This window comes from Branchiostoma floridae, chromosome 9 (genome assembly GCF_000003815.2).
Source record: "Branchiostoma floridae strain S238N-H82 chromosome 9, Bfl_VNyyK, whole genome shotgun sequence".
Lineage (NCBI taxonomy): Eukaryota > Metazoa > Chordata > Leptocardii > Amphioxiformes > Branchiostomatidae > Branchiostoma > Branchiostoma floridae.
This window is the reverse complement of record NC_049987.1, coordinates 6362299-6383666: the sequence shown is the minus strand read 5'-3', so window position 1 is coordinate 6383666 and position 21368 is coordinate 6362299. Positions and strand designations below refer to the sequence as shown.

Genomic DNA, 21368 nt, shown 5'->3' with positions numbered 1-21368 from the left:
TCGATGTGAGCGGTGTGTTCCTGCTCCTGACGCAGGTCTTCAGCGATGCGGGAGGCCTGTAGAAGAAAAAGACAAGCTCAAGTCGCCTTAAATGTAGCAGAAAGTACAAATGAGAGTAAATAAATCACAGAATGGGCATGACGTTTGTAAGATTTACTTACATCAGCAATGGCCTTCTTTGCCTTCTCCTCGGTCTGCCTGTGCTCAGACATAACCTCGTCCAGCTCAGCCTGCAGGGTCTGGATCTCACTCTCCAGCTTTCTCTTCTGGCCGGCCAGGGAGGAGTTCTGTGCAGACAGCTCACCAACGCGGTCGGAAGACTCCATAAGCTCTGACTCTGCCATTTTGCGGGCCCTTTCGGCCTGGTCCAGGGCATTGCGGAGCTCTTCGAGCTCAGCCTGGAGCATACTGGAACGACGCTCAGCCATGGCAAGATGCTCACGGGCCTCTTCACGTCCCCTCTGTTCGTCGTCAATTTGAGTTTGGACTTCTTGGATCTGGTTCTGGAGCTTGTTGATGGTCTTCCTGGCCTCGTTGTTGGCCTTGGTGGCGTTTTCCAGAGCAGCCTCAACCTCATTCACATCGGCCTCCAGCTTCTTCTTATTCCTAACGGCCTCATTTCGTCCCTTGACTTCTACATCCAGGGTAGTCTGCAATGCATCCAAGGCCCTCTGGTGGTTCTTACTACAAAGAAAAGAATGGGGCTTTTAACAAACCTTTCAAAATAAAGGAAGCCTTAAGTTGTAGAAATTTCCGTACGACCTTGTTGACTATTAGATTTAGATATTTAAGAAGAATACACTTACCGAGTGTTCTCGAACTCCTCATCTTTCTCGGCCAGCCTGCGGTCGATGTCAGCCTTGAGCTGAGACAACTCGAGCTGGACACGCAGAACCTTGCCCTCCTCAACTTCCAGTGCGCCCTCTGCCTCCTCGAGGGCGGTCTGCAGTTCCTCCTTCTCTACCTCCAGGCGCTTCTTGGCCTTTTCCAGCTCGTGGACGTTCTTGCCGCCCTCGCCAAGTTGATCGGACAGATCACGGATTTCGTCTATAATAAGATACAAAGCAGACTGAAGTAGCACTCTCACAATGCAATAGTTCAAATTCCTATTCATCCCCTGTCATTGAATACACTTATCAAATAGACATTTTCAAAGTTTACTATAGGACTATAGATGATCTCCAACAACTTACCGTGCAAAGTCTTGTTTTCCTTCTTCAGTGTTTCCAGGGTCTCCAGAGTCTCTTCGTATTGTCCCTTCAGCTTGTACAACTCGTTGGCGTAGGAACGGGCTTCCTTAGTACATGTCTCCAGCTCGATAGTGATGTCTTCGCACTTGGTCTTCCACTCGGCGATCTGCTTGTCAATTAGACGCTGCCTCTTTTCCAGCTGGGCTGCCGCGGCGTTAGCCCGCTCAACGTCGATCATGAGGTCCTCGACCTCACCGGCGAGCCTGTTCTTGGCCTTCTCTAGAGAGCTGCATTTGGCATTGGCGGCCTCAACCTGTTCCTCAGCATCCTGCAGACGAGCAGCCAGCTTCCTCTTGGCATCTTCCAGCTCCTCGGCGCGCTGGATGGCGTCAGTCTCATACTTCGCACGCCAGGCAGTGACCTCTGTGTTGGCCTTGGACAGGGCACGCTGAATCTCGGCCTTGCCTTCCTGTTCCTCTTCCAGTTGAACTTTGAGGCTGTCACAATCATGTTGGGCAGAACGTAGCTGGTGAGTAAGGTGGTTCTTGTTCTTGGTCTCCTCATCAAGCTGGCGCTTCAGCTCCTCAAGCTGCTGGGAAAGAATACTCTTTGTACGTCCCAACTGGCTGACCTGGCTGTCGGACTCGTCGAGCTGGCGGGCTATTTCAGCGTTTTCGGTCTCCAGACGATGCCGCAGGGAAGTGAGTTCCTGGATCGTTCTGCTGGACTCCTCGATCTTGATGTTAGCATCGCCGATCTGCTCCTCGAGTGAGCGGTTTGCCTTCTCCACGTTCAGCTTACCCTTTGTGATCGCCTCGACGTTTCCAGCCAGGTCATCGACCTCCATCTTGAGTGTAGTCTTCTCTTTCTCCAGTTTACCCTTGATACGTTGAAGGTTCTCCACCTGCTCGGTAAGGTCAGAGGTGGCATCTGCCAGTTTCTTTCTGAGAGCTCCGACGGTGGCCTCATGCTGCATGTTGGCCTCTTCTAGCTCGCGGCGATATTTCTGCAGCTCAATTTCACGTTTCTTGTTGATTTCTGCCTGCGCGGCGGTGGCGCCACCAGCCTCTTCCAGACGGTCTCCCAGATCCTCGAGCTCACGAGCCAGGTCAGCCCTCTGCTTGTCGACTTTGGAACGGGCGTTTCTTTCGGCCTCGAGCTCCTGCTCAAGCTCCTCGATGCGGCCCTGCACTTCCTTGATTTTTTTCTGCAAACCACCTACGGCACCTTGTTGGTCTTCCAGGTTGGTCTCAAGGCCCCTGATTTCGAACTCCTTCCTGTAAAGAGAATATATGAATCAACGACTGCTTCACTGTGATGGAAAAGGAGAATCCAGTTTTTGTTAAAACCTGATATAGCATAGTCAAAAATGATTTCATACTTCTTGATGCGTTCCTCAAGGTCGGTCTTCTCATTCTCCAGACCTCCCAAAGTCTCATTTGCGGCCTTCAGGTCACCTTCCAGCTTCCTCTTCAGCCTCTCGGCTTCGGCACGCGCCTTCTTCTCGCGTTCCAGGTTCTCTTCGAGCTATAATAAGGATTCAAAAGACACTCGTGAAAGAATGTGGAAATCATACTTGATTTGTTTACATAAATGGTAAACCAATTTGCTACATTATTTACAGACAAATCCATCCCCATAAGATTTAGATTAAGATTACTTCCTCCTCCTCAGTATCAAGTCAATACTCAACACTAGTACATCACAGTACCTTAACATTGAATTTATGATGGGTGTATGTCACTATTATATGAATAATGTTAGGACAGTTCCTTCATAAATTTAGCGTACTATCCGGCCCATGATTTTCTGATATAGAAACCGTTTTACATCTTTAACATCTGGTTGATACACTTACGTCATCCAGTTGCTGCTCGAGCTTGGCCTTGAGCTTACTGAGGTTGTTGACCTTGTCCTCCTCCTTCTGCAGGTCCTCTAAGGTGGTCTGTGTTCAGAATGAAATATTATACATGTAAATGTATCCGGTGAAAAAAAAAGTATTGTTTGTCACAAAAAGAAAATACTTCTGCCTCTAGAGTAATCATCACTCAAGAGTAAGGTTGTTATTGTTTGTTGGCGATTGATGGAAAGTATTGTTGGTCACCTACATCGCGTTCTTGTTTTTACTGCTTTCATTAGCCTAGAATAACATCGAAAGTACTGGGAAACTTGAAAACTTCTAAACAGCGAATATGTTGGCTATTGTAATTGGTTTGGCTATAATACTTTCTGATAGGGCCTGTAAGGGTTCATTCTTACAGCATTGAGCCCCTCCAGCTTAGCCTTTTCCTTGGTCAGCTTAGCGATCTGATCCTCTTGGCTCTTCAGCTCATCTCCGGTGGAGCGAACCTTGCTCTCCACACCGCGTGTCTCCTTCTCCACCTTCTGCAGAGTTTTCTCCAGCTCCTCCAGGTCCTTCTTCAGATTGTCCACTTCTCCCTCGACCTGTCAGCAATGACAAGTTTCGTATCAAAAATGTTTTAACACTCGAGGTACAACTTAATATGACAGACGTGATATTTGAAAACTAAGCACATTCCATCTACCTTGCGTTTGGCTGCACTGAGCTCGGAGTTCTTAGTTTCCTCGTCTTGCAGAAGTTCCTTGTAGTCCACAATCTTCTGCTCAAGATCAGCCTTGTTCTTGATCAGGCCCTCTGCTTTCTCTGCAATGTCACTAGTTTCTGATTGTTCCTGTCAACAAGAAGGGCGGTACGTGAATGTAGATAATTGTTACTGAATTGCCAATACAATAACCCACACCGTCAGTTACACAAAGCCTTCTAAAAATGATTAGAAACGCTTACAGTAGACAGTCTAGCGGCGAGTTCGTTCTTTTCCTTCTCGACTGCGGCTAGCTTTGTCTCGATCTGGGTCATCATTTTCTCCTCCTTCTCAACGCCCTCCTTCACTTCGGTCAGCTCCTCCTCCTTCACACGGAGCTCTTCTTCTCCCTGGGACTGAGACAGCAGAGGCTTGATGGTGCAGAACAGCTTCCACCACTCCCAGGTGCGCAGGCTGATCCAGTTACGGACGTTGCGCTGCAGCATCCTCAAGGCAGTCCTAGGGTCGAAACAGGAGGTTAGGCAAATCCTTAGTAACCCTTTTTTCAACTAAGTTTTAGTCCACAGCAATGAGCCGTATACAGGCAAACTAATGATATTGGTCTCACTTGGTCTACAAGCATGTACAGTTTTGCATGATATAATGTAACGTATCATTGCACAACCATCTTGGCATTCTCACCTTTGTACTTTGAGCTTCTCATAAACCTGACGCTGCAGCTTTCCCCTCACGCGCGTCTGGACTGACGTCACGATGACAGCCAGCTTGGCGTCACGGATGTCCTCAAGCTTCGCCACTTGGCCGGCCTTGAAGAAAATCTTCGTCTTACCCACGCCGTAGCATTCTTTAGCTAGACCCGATTGGTCCAGAAGCTTGACAGAGCATTCACGATCATCTTCAACCTGCCTAGCCATTACTGGATCCATGGGCTTGTAACGCTGCTTGAACTCCCTGGGGATGAGAGCAAAACATTTGTATACACATATCAGACATATAAAATCTTACAGTTAACTTCCGAGACAATATAAGACTTTGACCTTAGGGTATTGGTAGTCAAATAGTGGTTCTAGATGAGCTCATATATGTAGACTAAATATTGAATACATACTTGAAGACCATCTTGTTGGGGAAGCCCTTCTGACAGATACGGATACCCTCGAGTACACCGTTACAAGTCAGCTGGTGCATAACCAACGGGTTGTCCAAGAGCCCAGGAGTCTTCAGCTCGTTCGGGATGATACAACGCACGAAGTGGGGGTATGTAGTGTGCAGAGTGGCCATGAGCCTTGCCAGCTGATCCTGTTGTCAACATAGACCAGTGGTTGTTAGAATAGCCCGCACCACTAGAAAACGTGGATTGTGCAATACATGACAGCAACTATGAAATAAAAAATATGAATAATTTATGGTGAAAAATAGGAGGTTACATTTTCTTCCGTAAAAGGCCATTACAGCCGTACATTACAGCTGTACAGCCTTGCCCTGCGTCACATTTTACACTCATCGAAGAACGGAAAGGGAGAATTCCATTATGTTAGTATACATGTATATGTTGTCTACCCGTATTTTCACAACGTCCAGGGAATGCAAAACTCCCAAGGTGATATGTGCGGTGCTTACCCTGTGGGTCGCCGAGGCACTCTGGAACGCACCACCTTTCTTTCCCTTGCCTCCGGCCTGCTTCTTTTGACCCGCTGTGAAAAGCAAGGAACATGGTAAACATACCGGTAACGTTGTAGTCTATATTTTCTTGATGTCACAGGACAGAGCAAAAGTCACATTTACTATATGAATTATAATATGAGGGCATAGTGGTTGAGTGCGACTAACCGTCAGCATCCTCTGCCGTGGCAAAGTCGGCCCAGAGCTCCTTCAGAAGTTCATTTGAGGACCTCTTGAAACAGGCGACCACAGTCTCGTTCATGGGGTCCTTGTTCTTCTCCAGCCAGCCGCAGATGTTGTAGGTAACGTTACCGGCGTAGTGAGCCAGATCGAAGTGACCCTCGTACTTGGGCTGCTTGGGCTTTTTCGGCTTCAGAAAGCTAGGATGCTTGCCCAAGTGCTGGTCGCGAAGCTTATCGATGAGGGTCTTGTCATTGGCCTTCGGGAACATAGTCTGCTCCTCCAGAATGGCCAGGATACCCAGGGGCTAGATGAGAGATAGATGGATAGAGAAAGCCACGTAAAATTCTGTGGAAGTGAATGTTGCTGAGAAATAGAACTCGATACTAAACTCGCTCAATTTTCCAACCAATTGTCGACGATGTTCTGTGCAACTTGCAAAGTTGCGATGATTTTATACCCCCTGCAATTGGCTAATTTGCAACACCACGTTCCTCACCTTCTCGATCAGGGCGAGAGTCTTGGCCAAGTCCATGCCGAAGTCAATGGTCTCCCATTCGATTCCCTCCCTTTTGTACTCCTCCTGCTCTTCCACGAACATGTGGTGGTTGAAGAACTGCTGCAGCTTCTCGTTGGTGTAGTTGATACAGAGCTGATCAAAGCTGTTGAACTATGTAGAGAGTTTGAAGACATTATGATTCTAGAAATCCCACAGGACATTATAAGGAATAGGGCGTATCATAGTCAACAATTGCTGTTCCAGTGATTATGGTAAAGTTTTCGGGAAATTGTATGGAAAAAATTCATTAATTTCGGGAAGACGATAGTGTAATACCCTGCCACATTGCTTCTACTGATCATGCAGACATTTAACATCACATCATCCTTGTCGTCATCTTGAAATTTCACACCTCAAAAATCTCAAATCCAGCGATGTCCAGTACACCAATGAAGTTCTCCCTCTTCATCTTGGTGTCCAGGGTGTCGTTACAACGCTTGACCAGGAACTTGAAAAGCCTGTCATAAACACCCTTGCCCAAGGCACCGACGGCGTAGATGCACTGGTTGCAGTTCTGGCCCTTTGCCACCCACTCGTTGCCGACCTTTACCCTGGGCTTGAGCAGGCCTTTCTGCACCTCACCGCTGTTGCAGCCGTACAGGTAGCACATCTTGTCGGCGGCTGAAAAAGTACAGAGTTAACATGTTGTTTTCCGTCTCCAGAAGTTAGGCATCAGGTACAATAACAGGCGATTATACATATGCATGTGTTAAAATATTTTTAAGTAGCGATGCGTTGTATATTATTGTGTACATAAGAATTGGGGTAGTATCCTTCGCAGTGTTCTTACCCTCGGTGCCGTCACACTCGGCCTGCTCCTCCCTCGGCTTGGCCTTGAACTTCATGTTGCTGAAGTGACACAGACCGCCAGTGCACCTGTAGATGTTCTCCTTCTCGTCTTGGGTGAAGCCCAGGACATCGAAGGCTTCGTCCGTCAACTGCATCTCCTCCTTGTCGTCCACGTTCTTAATGGTCTTCTCGCCCTTCTCCAAGAAGCGATAGTCGTGGGCGTTGTCGGTAACCATCAGCATCTCTGAAACGCAGATAATTCACATGATGACCAATTGCGTACGTCACACGTGTTGTACGTGACTGGTCATTACAAACACCTCATGAAGGTGTCAGTACGGTAACAATCACTGACGTACTTGTGATGTCAGGAAGGCCGCTGGACAGCAGCTGGTAGAAGATATGGTAGCCACGCTCCATACCAGGCAGCTGCTCAATCACACGCACCTTCTCCAACAGATCTGGAAGATGCAAGGTAAACACAACCAATTAGTGGCGTATTGCGAAACGACCCAAAGGCTTGTATGTATGTTTGTATGTATGTATTTATGTACGTGCATAGGCTAGGAACTGGCCCCTTGCGTCGGGTAATACCGCCCCAGTGACATACCCTTGTTTAGCCGAGTACAAGACGGTGATGCGCCACGTCTCCCGTCTGGGAGAATGCCAAAGGCTTCAAGCAGTCAAAATTGTATAATTGAACAATTGACGTATGCTATGGAAACTGAGTTGCCAAACGTTCGCACATTTTGATTACTGGGATGATATTGTACTCACAAGACTCGATGTCGGCACCAGCCAACTTGCCCTTCTGGTTGAAGTGGATCCTGATGAACTTACCCTGTTGTACAGATAGGTTTGTTATGCATAGATCATATGTTGAAATTCTACCTGAAGGCAAGTACATCATAGCGCTAGAGTATGGTTCGCTAGTGCTGGTTGTTATCATTGCACATGCCTTTCTTCATCATAGGTTGCTTTAGATGACTTTTGTGCTTTCACTGCTTCAAACTTACAAAGAAAGTATAGAATAGTATTTACAAAACGGGAGGAGTTGTTGTTCCTGACGGTCTTGGCGTTGCCGAAGGACTCCAGAACGGGGTTAGTCTGCACGATCTGGTCCTCAAGGGTGATCCTCTTCTCACCCTCGGCCGCCTCCTTCTTGGGACCGCCCAGGGCAGCGACCAGGGCGAAGTAGGCGATAACCTTCTTCGTGTTCTCAGTCTTACCAGCACCAGACTCGCCACTAGGCAAAGTGAAATGGCATAGAAGTCAATAACTCTGTATTCCCTTTTACACTACGCATACGTTCAAACACAAAGAGTAAAAATGACAAAATGATCAACAGTTGGTAAATAAAGCTGCCGTTGGGTCTGCAACGTCGATTTCGATGTCGTTGTTTGTCCGTTCCAATATAGTTCATACTTCGTTGTCATTTCCTGTAATGCATTAAAACTTACCATAAGTTATTCGTACGCGTACACTACATGTCAATTGTGTTTACATGTTTCCCTTTGTTTGTGGATTTTGTTGTATGTCAGTCCCGGCGGCGTTCGTTGTACGTTGTCATTTTCTGGAATTGATTAATGGTACCAAGTTAATTGTACATTAAAGCATATAAAAAGTTTTTCTTTGACGGCAGTTGCTGGTTTGTATCGGTAGTCGAAGTTTGCTCATCGGTTGTCATCGTTCTTTATCGGCAATCGTAGGTTCGATTCGAAGGGCGTCGCTAGACTAAGGGCACCATTTACTGCTGAAACAGTAACGCAACGTTTAGATAAAGCAAATTGTCGTCTGGTCCGGAAGGATGTCTCACGGTGAGACGGCTTGCGCTGTTTACTTACGTGATCAGGATAGATTGGTTACCAACGCCTGCTCTCATGCCTGTGTGGGAAACAAGAATAAGAAGTCGTCAAGAAGTCCTTAATGCCATTAACGACGTTACGAAGTATAAGAGTCACTACTTACGTGATCAACATGGACTGGTTATGGTGGTCTGCTCGGTAGAGACGGCAAGAGAGAAGAGAACATGTCGTCAGTTCATGTCGTCAACATCGCTTATTCTTCATCAGGTTAATGTGAGCCCATGCAAACATGAAGCTTTTAGATGCAATCAGGGTAAGCTTGGACATTCAGCATTCGGTTAACGAAATACTCGTTGATACACCGACAGGCATTTACTTTTAGTACATGTAGTTCCTTCAAAATGCCATTGCTGGATGGAGCGATCTCATCATACTTACTTTAATGACATTACGCGTTAAATGATTGAGCTTCTAATCTACGTTAGTTTGTATGTAGTCCTTGTCAATATGCAACACATCAAACAAGTTGAACGGAAAACAAACGCTATACTGTCTGAAAGATGATTTTCGAAATGTTATGGTGTCGAAGAATGTTCATTTGGTTCATTTAGTCACCACTCATAGTGAACAGAGATGGTTTTAATCATCATGTGTCCGACTTAGGGAGAAGAGAATACTGGTGATTCCAGCATCTTGTATCGCATCGGATGCATCAAAATAGATTTGAAACTGAACTTCAGATTTACATTAAAATACTGTACCTGACAGGAAAAAGGTTTTGATTGTTTTTGAAACTCGTTGTTAAGTTGGATCAACGAAATTTAAACAGTTAAACTTAGACTGGAAATTAAGCTACTGAACCCCTTTGCGTCCACGTCCACAGTCAGTCGCCAGAAACGGGGACGGGATTTGGTTTGATTTGTTGAATGTCCTTAGACCTTTGAGCTCACAATGCTTCTTTCGTTACATTTCTCCCTGTCACAGGTACACATACCGATCAGCATGTTCTGGTAGGCGTTGTCAGCCACAGAGAACAAGTGAGGCGGCATCTCCTGACGCCTCTTGCCACGGTACATGGCCACAACCTCCTCTGTGTAGAGAGGAAGGCGCCTGAAGGGGTTGATCACGACGCAGAACAATCCGGAGTAGGTCTGTATGAAAAAAAAAGGGGCGGGGTGTCAACAAGGTAAAGAGGTGAGAAGAAAATTACGAAGAACCCCTTTTTTATTTCCGCCCATATACGCCCAGATAAAGGTTTGTAAAAGTGATTTTATACGAGTTTGACGCTTTGACCTTTGTTGTGATTTGCAAGGTAATGTATCCACGTGAACAATACTTATATCTCAATTCACTTTTGTTATTTGCTTTCAAATTCTTTATGACCCCCATGCATATCCTTCAGCAGCCACTGGAGTACACCCTTGGCCTGCAACCGAAATATAGCACAGCCCCGAAGGCTAACATTCCCCTTCACATTCTTATAATGTTTTCAGACGTCTTCCGCCCGCCCCTGTCTCCTTATGACCAAATATCGCAACTGTGTGCTGCCTCCCGGGAGGGGCGTCGTGCCGGCAACTCAAATCTGCCTGTCATATTGATAACACTGAACCCCGGTAACAAACATATGGCATAATCTCCAAGCAGATCCTACGGTAGCATAATTTAGTATCAAAAGCCGGCAGGGCAATGAAGCTGGCCTAGGAGTGTATTTGGCTACTGTAGGATCTGCCTGGTAGCCAAAAACTAGGCCGGCTTCACTCCTCTGACAGCTTTTGATACTAGCTTATGCTACCGTAGGATCTGCTTGGAGATTTCATATGGGATGGCATCATTGGGATGGAATGGTGTCCACCATTGTAGGACAGGGTATGGTACACACTCGGGATGGTACCTGTACTTCCTCTGGTGTGAAGACTATCATAAGGGCATTTTCTTTCAGGGGATATGCTCGGATGCCCCCCCCCCCCTCTATTACATTCTTTGGTAGCTTTATACACTTGGCATCTTGCAACAACTAAAATGCGTCCCCCAGGTATTGTCCTCGGCATTTGACATGCCATGTATCTGTCAATGTCAAAGAAGAATGTTATCAACGCCGTACACTCAAATATGTGAGGTCGCCATGACTTCTCGGCCATAGTATCTAAATTCCTATCAATCCCTCACTCGGAATGAAGGAATCATTGGTGATCATTGGTTGGTTGGTCAGAGATGTGCCTCTGTTCAGACTGTTGTGTGCTGTAGTTTGGCCTGTACCAAATGAAGTAAGGATGGGAGGGTGTTCTGTGTTACCACTTACATAGATCATGCCATTGGCATAACGGTCCCTGAGGGTCGCCAGCACAGAGGCGTCGTTCAGGTAGGTCATGTTGGCCATGTCCTCGCAGCAGATGAACTTAGGAGGATTCATCATGACAAGCTTGTCCTTGGCAACCTCCTTGGTCTGTCGAATACCGGGACAAAAAAGGCACAAAAAACGTGAATGTTAGTTAAGGTGCTTGCTTAATAGGGCCTTCACACTGAAACCGAATCAGCAGGAATCAAGCAGAACCAGCCGGAATGAAGTACTTGCAAAATTCGTGCCACATTCGGGGCCATTCCGAGTGTTAATTCAAAATGGTCCTTATATCCCCTTCACTCGAGAAGGAATGAGCCCGAATATACTGTATTCCAGATACTCTTTTGGCCACATTCGGGCAGGATTCGAAGTGGCTTGCCGTTTCGGTTCTCCATCTAATGAGATAAGAATGTTTCGAATAATGTTGGAATGCCACAGAATGCGGTCGGACTGCAGTTAGAATAGTTAGAATCCACTTGGAATGCTATCGATATTTCTCCACTTTAAATGCACCTCGACAGTTTTTGACATGTGACATGTCAAAAACTTTCGAGCCAGCCAAAAGAACGGGGACGAATATCTGGAATGCAGTAAGAATGTTTACAATACAGTACGAATCGCCAGGAATAGAAAAAATTCATTCTGACGGCATTCCGACTCATTCGTGCTCTCGTGTGAAGTAGGCTTAAATGCAACTTTATCTAGCAAACCCTAGACGACAGAAAAAATAATGATAATATAGATGTATGTAAAATATATACATAATTTGTGTGTTACACTAGGTTTGGCAACTGTGCCTAAAATTTGCATTCCAATAGGTAACAACTTTGAATTACACCTTTTGAATCGCACCTCGCATTGAATGTCATAATCTCTACAAAACATCCCTTTACTAGTTAACAGTACACATCATATTCTCTACATCAAAATTTGATTTCTGTACTCTAAACTTCAGCTCAACCCCCTTCGCACAATAAATGAAAGGTCCCCTGGTCTACTGCAAGTCCCCGCTGTCTTTAGAAGGCCTTCGTTCGTAATCTCCTCAGCAAATAGTTCCGCCCTCTTGGGTCAGCCTCGGCTATTTTGACCTCCTTGTCATTCCAACATTTGCAACGGTTGCAACAATTACATAGCCTGGGTACCATCCTATTTCTACCGGGGCTCCTTACACTCACTTAGGGGTAGCGAGTGTAAGGAGCCCCGGTAGAATACGGATGGTACTCAGGCTAACAATTACATCCCTGCAGGCTGAATTATTCGCCTCGATCCATTTGAGTTTTTTCACTATTTAAAAACAAATTCATTGGCAACATACCACTGCAATTCTGATTTTATTTGTCAACCTACAATATTGCATTATGTATAAAATGCGTATTTTCATCCGTAAGTTGAAGACAGTAGGCACATGAATTTTCTTAATTTTGTAGAGAGTATGGAAAGGTTAAGTAATTTTCATTAGGACGAAATATGAATGTGCACTTCAGAGTTGTTTTCTTTTGAAATTCAAAGTGTAAGCACAGTAACTAAACCTAATGTAACACACGGATTATGTATCTATTTTACTATTCTTTTTCAAGACTACACGTATGGTTCACAAACTTGTTAACTGTTGTCTATAGCTGTCTTGTCTTGTCTTGAGTCAAACGTACAAAACGTACAGAAAGTTGAGAAACTGAAGACCCACATAACTGAAGACCCATATACCCGATTTTCTTCTGCCGGAAAAGAAATACAATTTTTGTGAGAAAAAAAAGTGTTCACCAAGATTCGTCTTTAATCTGCAGTAGACACATCTTCGTGAACGTCTTGACTTACCGAGCCCTTAGGCAGCTGGACCGTGACCTTGTCGCCCTTCTCCTCCTTGATCTCCACGGCGATGTACACGTCCTTTTCATCGGGAGCCCAGACGTTCTTCTTGGGGTCGTACGGCGAGGCGCGAAGCTCATTCATCAGCTTCAAGTCGCCGTAGATGTAGACCTTAGGGTCGTCGGAAATCTTGTCCTGCTTGGGCGGCATCTTGGCTCAGGTTCCTCTTGGCTACACACGCAGAAGGAAGGAGTGGCACGCCGACTGCGGCTGAACGGGAGAGACAGAAGATGAGTCCGACGAGCTACAGCTCTGGCCCTGGAAGAAATCGGGCAGAGAGGCTAAGAACCGAGGGACAGACCACTTCCCCTTGCCTTGTCTTAAAGAGGTTACTGACCCTCTCCTACCCTACCCAGAGCGGTTAGTAAGAAAATACTTCTCTAATCCGTACAATTACTGGGCAGTCAAAACTGCCCGACCCTACTTACATACATCTTCCCCACACCTAAACGGATCAGTATGCATAGCAAACACTCCAAGTTCAGCGCCAGCTTTACAAACACATAGTCTCTAGCTACATGCATGTTTAAACTCTACTTCATGCAATTACAACAAGCTAGCTCTACTTTACTCTGCTAATCCCACATCAGAAGAAATAACGAAGACGTTTGGTCTACCTTTCGGTCAAAAGCTGTCGGAATAGTCGGGCAAGAGACGGCGGCCTTTATAAGTGCCGTTTCTTAAGGATAATCACATGCACTTGACTCTGGGCATCCCTTGGTCGATTTCTATAGCGCGCCCTCTGATTGGTCGAGGGAATGCAAGACCAGATGCATTGTGGGATAGCTTCGGAAATACAGGTGCGATAGCGATCTTAGGGCGGAAACTATTCAAAATGCGAAAATCTTCAAGTTGATCACAAAACGGAACACCTTGAAAGACCATTTTTATATTCTATTTTCTCTGATATTGTATTACGGAGGGATAGGCTTAGACTGAGCTCGTTCATGTTGTTACAGCTAGCACGTACCTGTATGGTGGCGTTATTATGTGAGTGAATGCTTACTTGTGGATGGTATCAGAGGTAGTTTATTTCTACCGTCATTAAGCTAAGAGGGAATATTGTTTAACAAAAGGAGTGAAATGTCCTCTAATTGTTCTAATTGTGACGGTATGTTAAGCTGTGTCTTTTCTTATAACTGGATATATATATATATATATTAGTGTGATAATCCATGTTGCTTTTTGAAATTAAAATGCACACTGTTAAATATAACTCTTCAGATTTCAAACTGGGTCGTTACCGCAAAAAGAGCTGTATTTGCTCGCGTATGAAAGTTGTTTACGTTGTTTTGGACGAACAATCATAGCTTAAATCTGCAGAGCTCCCGACTCGAAGTTTCGGAAATAGATACTGTAAATGCATTTAAATTCGCGGGGACTTAATTTCGCGGTAGCGGGAAAGGGGACATTTCGCGGTGGATTTAAGTTCGCGGTAACACCATAGACTGCAGTCTAATACCATAATAGAAAAATGTTCGCGGTGAAGTGGTCACCGCGAAAACCGTGAACATTAATCCACCGCGAACATTTCTGCATTTACAGTACCCCATCGCCGATAGTCTCAGCTGGATTAAACCGCTGGATGATGTACAGATCGGTTGTCCTTCCGCTAAATATAGGCCACTTCCGTATAAGCCCAACGCCGTCACGGGGAATGCGGTCTCTTCTCGGAAATGTTGCGCGCGTCAGGTCCTTTTGAGTCTTGGCGGGAAAATTTGATTAATGAATGAATGAAGACCTTTATTGTACTTGTTTGCCCAACCGAGCTATGTACAGGTCACAACAAGTCAAAACACATATACATATAAAAGTATCCAAAATCTCGTCTAACACAGAAGTTCGGCTTCTTCTCGCTTCTTGGTAATGGCGAAATGTAGGACTGTATGGGTTTAGCTATGGTTGGTTTGTCAAAACGCATGAGAAATATAAACTTATCAGTGCTACTCATGTGTCTAAAATGAGGGAATCTACATGGTATCACAATAAACAGTGAAGTAAACTTAATCTTCTACCATGTTTGAAGCTATTAATGAGGCCTTTCCTAGTCCATGGTTATATACTGCCTGCTTGTCTAACCCGATTCTATGGAAAAAATGTTTTCATTTTTTTGGTGTTACCTACGGTAGCTTGTTCTTAGCGTACGATCCCCTCCGCTTCGCCATCCGCTATCATTTATATGTAAGACTATCGGCATTCTGTTCCAAATATAAAGCTGCATAACCGACCTACAAAGCCATATATGACGGTTGGCTCGCGCAGCCGGCTTGCTGAGCACACAGCGTAACGTGACACTCCGGGCGCGCCTGGCACACCAGGGATCTGCAGAGAAATGTCGTCAGCAAACGGTGGACATTCACCGAAATATCTATGCTTCAATAAATTGGACTTGCCTTTGCAATTTATGATCGCGGACGTGCTATCACAACATTACAAGCCCGCTTTAAATAAAATGGTACTAAAAATGGCCGTTCAGGCTTATGCTTCAAATTTGGTGTGCTCAAGTTGACGTTTATTAGCACCACTGCGCTAACAACTTAGAAAATGGTTGAAAAAGCCGCTGGTATGTGTACATATCGTCTGGGGTGGTCCGTAAGTTCAAGTGCTGTGTCTAGAAATTAGGACCGTGCCGACACATGCTTTAAATAGATAGAGGAGGGTCTGTTCATGTTGTGTCATGAAAGATGGAAAAGTTCAAGGAAAAATTGTATAGATAATACATTAGACAGACTCCCTAAGGATATGTAAGTATTTGCGCCCGTGGAAGATATCATTTCTTCACGCCCCTGGAAATTATACACATGTGTTTGTTTGTTTATTTGTATTGCAGATGCAAGTGGAGCTCTATGATTCGTGCTGAGGACAGATCGAGAGTAGAAATACAGTGCTGTTCAACAAGACCAGACGTGGAGTAGGGGAGACAAAGAATCAGTTTTACGTACAAACAACATGCCAGATACATATCTATCCATGGGTACCATGGCAACAAAAAAGATATACACGTCAACGATCCCACATACCGCGTTGAGTGATATGCGTGACTGTGTAAGATTACAACTTAAATGACATTTGACTGATTTCATCTTAGGCCCTATGTTTTATATCACTCATATCATGTGTTTCATATCCGGATCCTACTCTTGCCGTCAGGAGACGGACAACATTCAGGCGGCTACGTCACTCCTAAGACGGGCACTGGAAAATTGCCAGGCACTACTTCAGTAGGTCACAGTCGGTAGGTATGCACAGGGACTACAGATGCACCCATCAAGGACATGCCGTGGAATTTCCAGTTTGTACTCACAACATGGAACCTGATAGGAGGCGTGTGTCTATATGGTTGACAAAGCTGTGCTTTTTTGTCAAGAACTTAAGACAGATCGGCATAGGTATGTGTATTTTGTCTCAAAACATTTTAAACGTCCGTCTTTTTCAAAGGTCCGTCTGCAGTAGACATTTAATGGCTCACCCAAACATACGGCATGATGTTGCTAGGCCAGTATCAATCAATCAATCAATCAACCAATGAATGAATAAATCAATCAGGCAAGTCATGTAGCAGTGAAACCACCGGTAGCTGTCCTAGCAAATACGCCACATAACTCCCTGCATTACACCTCCCCGGAGTGCTTATCTAAGGTCCTCGGGAAGACCTGCCTTGGCTGCCGCATAGATTCTCTGCCGGTCCTCGCTAAAACAGGAGTTGAGGTATCCCCAGGTGTGTGGACGGTTCGTCCCGTCACAGCCTCCGCTCTAGAACAGGCTGTCCGTGTGGCACACACTGCAGAGGAAACCTCGGACTCCACGTACAGGGCACGAGTGGCTACTCTCCAAGCAGACGTTAGGGGCCACGAGACATAAAGAAAACGAAATAGAAAGCCCGATAAATACGCCTAAAAACCCATCCCGAGCCAAACCTCTGCTCGGAGAGTAATGAGTAGCCAAATCAGCGCCCAGACCAGGTTACATCTACAACCTCACGTAACATGTATTATGTCAGGTTTCTCTCGTGCTGTTGATTAGGATACTTGGTGTCTGGTACACACTGCGCGTCGAGAAAAGCTTTGGCTCTGTATCACACTGTATTACATTGTATCACAGGGTAGTCTGTACAGAATTAGGGGGTTCTTGCCCCACTCTCCTCCCCGTGGCAGGAGTTGTGATTTCCCGGGTGTGTGGACGGTTCGTCCAGTCACAGTCTCCGCTATAGAACAGGCTGTCCGTGTGGCACACACTGCAGAGGAAACCTCGGACTCCACGTACAGGGCACGAGTGGATACTCTCCAAGCAGAGGTTTGGGGCTGCGAGACACAAAGAAAATGCGATAAAAACGCCTAAAACAGACCGAGCCGAATCTCTGTTCGGAGAGTAGTGAGTGGCCAAATCAGCGCCAAGACCAGGATACATCTACAATCCTACGTAACATGTATTAAGTCAGGTTTCTCTCGTGCTGCCATGGGAATTACTTAATTAGGTATCCCCGGTGTTTGGTACACTGCGCGGTGAGAAAAAGCTTTGGCATTGTATCACTGGGTAGTCTGTACAGAATTAGGCGGTTCTTGCCCCACTCCCCTCTCCGTGACAGGGTTGTGATTTCCCCGGGTGTGTGGACGGTTCGTCCCGTCACAGCCTCCGCTATAGAACAGGCTGTCCGTGTGGCACACACTGCAGGGGAAACCTCGGACTCCCTTCCACGTACAGGACATGAGTGGATACTCTCCAAGCAGAGGTTTGGGGCCGCGAGACACAAAGAAAATGCGATAAAAACGCCTAAAACAGACCGAGCCGAATCTCTGTTCGGAGAGTAGTGAGTGGCCAAATCAGCGCCAAGACCAGGATACATCTACAATCCTACGTAACATGTATTAAGTCAGGTTTCTCTCGTGCTGCCATGGGAATTAGATATCCCCGGTGTTTGGTGCACTGCGCGGTGAGAAAAAGCTTTGGCATTGTATCACAGGGTAGTCTGTACAGAATTAGGCGGTTCTTGCCCCACTCTCCTCCCCGTGGCAGGAGTTGTGGTTTCCCGGGTGTGTGGACGGCTCGTCCCGTCACAGTCTCCACGGGTACAAGACCGCTAGAGCGGGCTCTCCGCGCGGCAAGCACGCTGTTACTCAGTCGACTAGTTCTTCTGTAGTATCCGATGATGTAGAAGCCACTGGGAGGTTCACACTTTGTCCTTTGCTTTCCTGGCCCCTACGAAAATCATACGGACCCACCTACATCTTCTAGATTTATACTGTTCACGAAGGTACATGCACATGCCACCAAAAATGATTGCACATACCTAAATCGTAGGCGTCGAACATTTGGCTCAAGGGGGAAAACTTAGCACTATAACTCTATTTCTGCCTAAAGGAATCCGTACCATGCATAAGTAGTGATTGTACTGGCACCACGTAGTTCAAGTTTACATGTATGAGTGACTGGTCACAACTACACATTTATGCATGTAAATGCAAACAAGTGTATACAAATGAATTACCTACGTATATGTATATTTAGATGTCAGAACTCCCATCATGCAAAAATAGGCAAATACTAAGTATATCAAGGACTGCTCCGCTATTAGAAAGAATACCGAAACTAATGATTAGCCTGCTCCATTGCAATACTGTATCAAATGATTATGTTACTCCTTATTGTTACGTCAACTAGAGGTTGTTAAGCTTTATCATATTTCTCTATTTTGTACTTTGTGTAGTAGTTGTTGCCATACATTGTATCATGTACAATGTTCTTCTTTTATGTATATGAATAAATCGAAATGTTGAATCTACCCGACTCTACCGTATCATTTACAATATTGATTCTTAGGTCTAAAATTCTTTAGCGCATTTATATAATTGTACACAGTAAGGGTTATCTCCTCACAGAATGTAGTCAGATTTTATCGATCGCACCAAAGAGGTTCTATCTTTTTTGAGCAAGTGGAATTTTATTATATACTGTGGAAAGAAATGTGAACAGCTTTGAACGTGACGTACATCTTCAATCTCATTTGAACAGAATGGACAAACCCTCTTGTCTTGGGGACTTAATTGTACCTTGCGAAAATCTCACATGCCTTTCGCGCTCAGATTATTTTAGTCAAAGAAACACTATATATTGCCACAACACTTGCAATGACAAACTCCTCATCGAACTGATGCATAACACACTTTAACCGCCAGATGTCGCCACTGTCGTGTGACGTAACCCCCTGATGTCGTCATACTAATTTTTTTTTAGTATTCACCTTGGCAGCAAGATAAAGGTCGATTCACTCATAAATCGAATAAAAGTACAACATTATCTGTGGGATTTAAGATTATACAATCCAACACAACAATACAACCTGAAAGGAAAGTTGTATCTATTGTTGGGCAAAAACACCACTAAATTGGCTCAAGCTGGTTTTTCTTTCACAACTTTAGATATATACTCTTAGATAGATGGTTTATTGTGCAACAATTTAATAAGTGACAATGTATATGGCAATGTATAGACAACAAAAGTTACAGTCTAATACTACACATGTACGTTATATTACAAGAATTTCAGTTACTACAATACAAGTGGACTATATCGAGTGGAATCTACGGTAGGTAACAAAGGAATTTGTCAAAAAATCATTTCGGAATTCGAATGGTACAGTTTCTTTTTTGCATAACGAAGTGATATTTGGATATGAGAACCTTTCAGAAAGCGACGATCTACACGTAACCACAAGTAATATATACATACGAACATTTCTATAAGTAAAATGTGAAAGAAACATGTTATCAATGACCTAATGTTTTTTTTGTATTGTTATGATTAATTTCAAATACCAAATTCAAATAAATAGTTTTTAAAATCCCCCTGGGACTCCCAGTTGGAGTCATTCCTGATTTCTCCATTCCCGAAATCTGTCAATTTGACGGCTGTCAAGTATCACAAGCATTTCTAATCGTTGTTTTAATTCAGGAACACTGCGATTTCCGATATCCTGTGCATATTCGTGCGCAAGTGCTCGCGCACGTCAATGTGACCGTGATGCCAAATTAATGCGCACGCACGCTCTCAGACATTTGTGCAGGTGAAGTCATGTAGTAATTTGAGGCCATCGTCATAAATATCCATCGCAATACACATACTCCCCCCCCCTACACACACACTGATACATAGCAATACACATGCACACACGCACTGATGCATATCGCAATACGTACACACACTCCGACACTGATGCATCGCAATACACACGCACACGCACACTGATGCATATCGCAATACGTACACACACTCCGACACTGATGCATCGCAATACACACTCACACACACACTGATGCATATCGCAATACGTACAGACACTCCGACACTGATGCATCGCAATACACACTCACACACGCACTGATGCATATCGCAATACGTACAGACACTCCGACACTGATGCATCGCAATACACACTCACACACGCACTGATGCATATCGCAATACGTACAGACACTCCGACACTGATGCATCGCAATACACACTCACACACGCACTGATGCAATACGCACACTCACAAACAGCCGACCTAGAAAGAATATCTCATTAGCGAAGGTAACGTGTCACAACACACACACACACACACACACACGCACACACACACACACACATACACACATACACGACAATCATGAAGAGCCAACCGAGAAAAGAATACATCAGCGAAGGTAAACGAGTCACAATAGACACAAATGCATACACACCACACTCATATGCATAAACAGCCAACCCAGAAAGAATACATCAGCGAAGGTAACAGAATGAGCAAAGTACAACTTGCGTGAGCAGGTGTAGGCGATGCGCTTAAGTTTTCACTGGATTTTGAGTCATTATAGATCATTGAAGTTGTATCAGATAACAGTATGGCCTATGATGAACCTGACTCCACTGTAGCTGTTCACTGTAAGTTAGTGTAACGGAAAACGATTGCCTAGTTAACCGACCAAGGAGCCGCTAACCCGAGAATACACACACTCACACACACTGATGCATCGCAATACACACACTCACACACACTGATGCATCGCAATACACACACACACACCACACTCATAAACAGCCAACCCAGAAAGAATACATCAGCGAAGGTAGCAGAATGAGCAAAGTACAACTTGCGTGAGCAGACCACAGGTGTAGGCGATGCGCTTTTCACTGGATTTTGAGTCATTATAGATCATTTAAGTTGTATCAGATAACAGTATGGCCTATGATGAACCTAACTGCACTGTAGCTAGTTATTCACTGTAACAGAAAATGATAGCCTGTCATGGATCCGCTAACCCGAGGGCCCTGCTGAAGACGTACGCGTGGGATCAACTGAAGACTGGCGACGTGATCACAGCGCCACCTTTTGGGATAGTGCAGAAGTGCACCACAGATCCAAGAGGCCTAGGGTTCCTC

General features: G+C 45.1%; 1 protein-coding gene across 1 annotated transcript; it reads right to left on the bottom strand.

The window, feature by feature from the left end:
* Positions 1–2: 2 nt before the first annotated feature.
* On the bottom strand, positions 3–13678 carry LOC118423035 (myosin-7-like; the record flags this gene model as incomplete). The annotated part of the gene is made up of 24 exons (XM_035830931.1): positions 13571–13678; positions 12903–13211; positions 11049–11192; positions 9744–9900; positions 8789–8828; positions 7986–8190; positions 7722–7785; positions 7304–7405; positions 6946–7188; positions 6508–6776; positions 6096–6266; positions 5585–5903; positions 5375–5448; positions 4863–5053; positions 4436–4705; positions 3997–4252; positions 3737–3883; positions 3450–3635; positions 3049–3135; positions 2572–2717; positions 1194–2467; positions 807–1047; positions 162–684; positions 3–56 (listed from the first exon to the last, which is right to left on the bottom strand). Coding segments are annotated over exons 2-24 (5364 nt in total), but the record flags the coding sequence as incomplete, so codon positions are not given.
* Positions 13679–21368: the final 7690 nt, after the last annotated feature.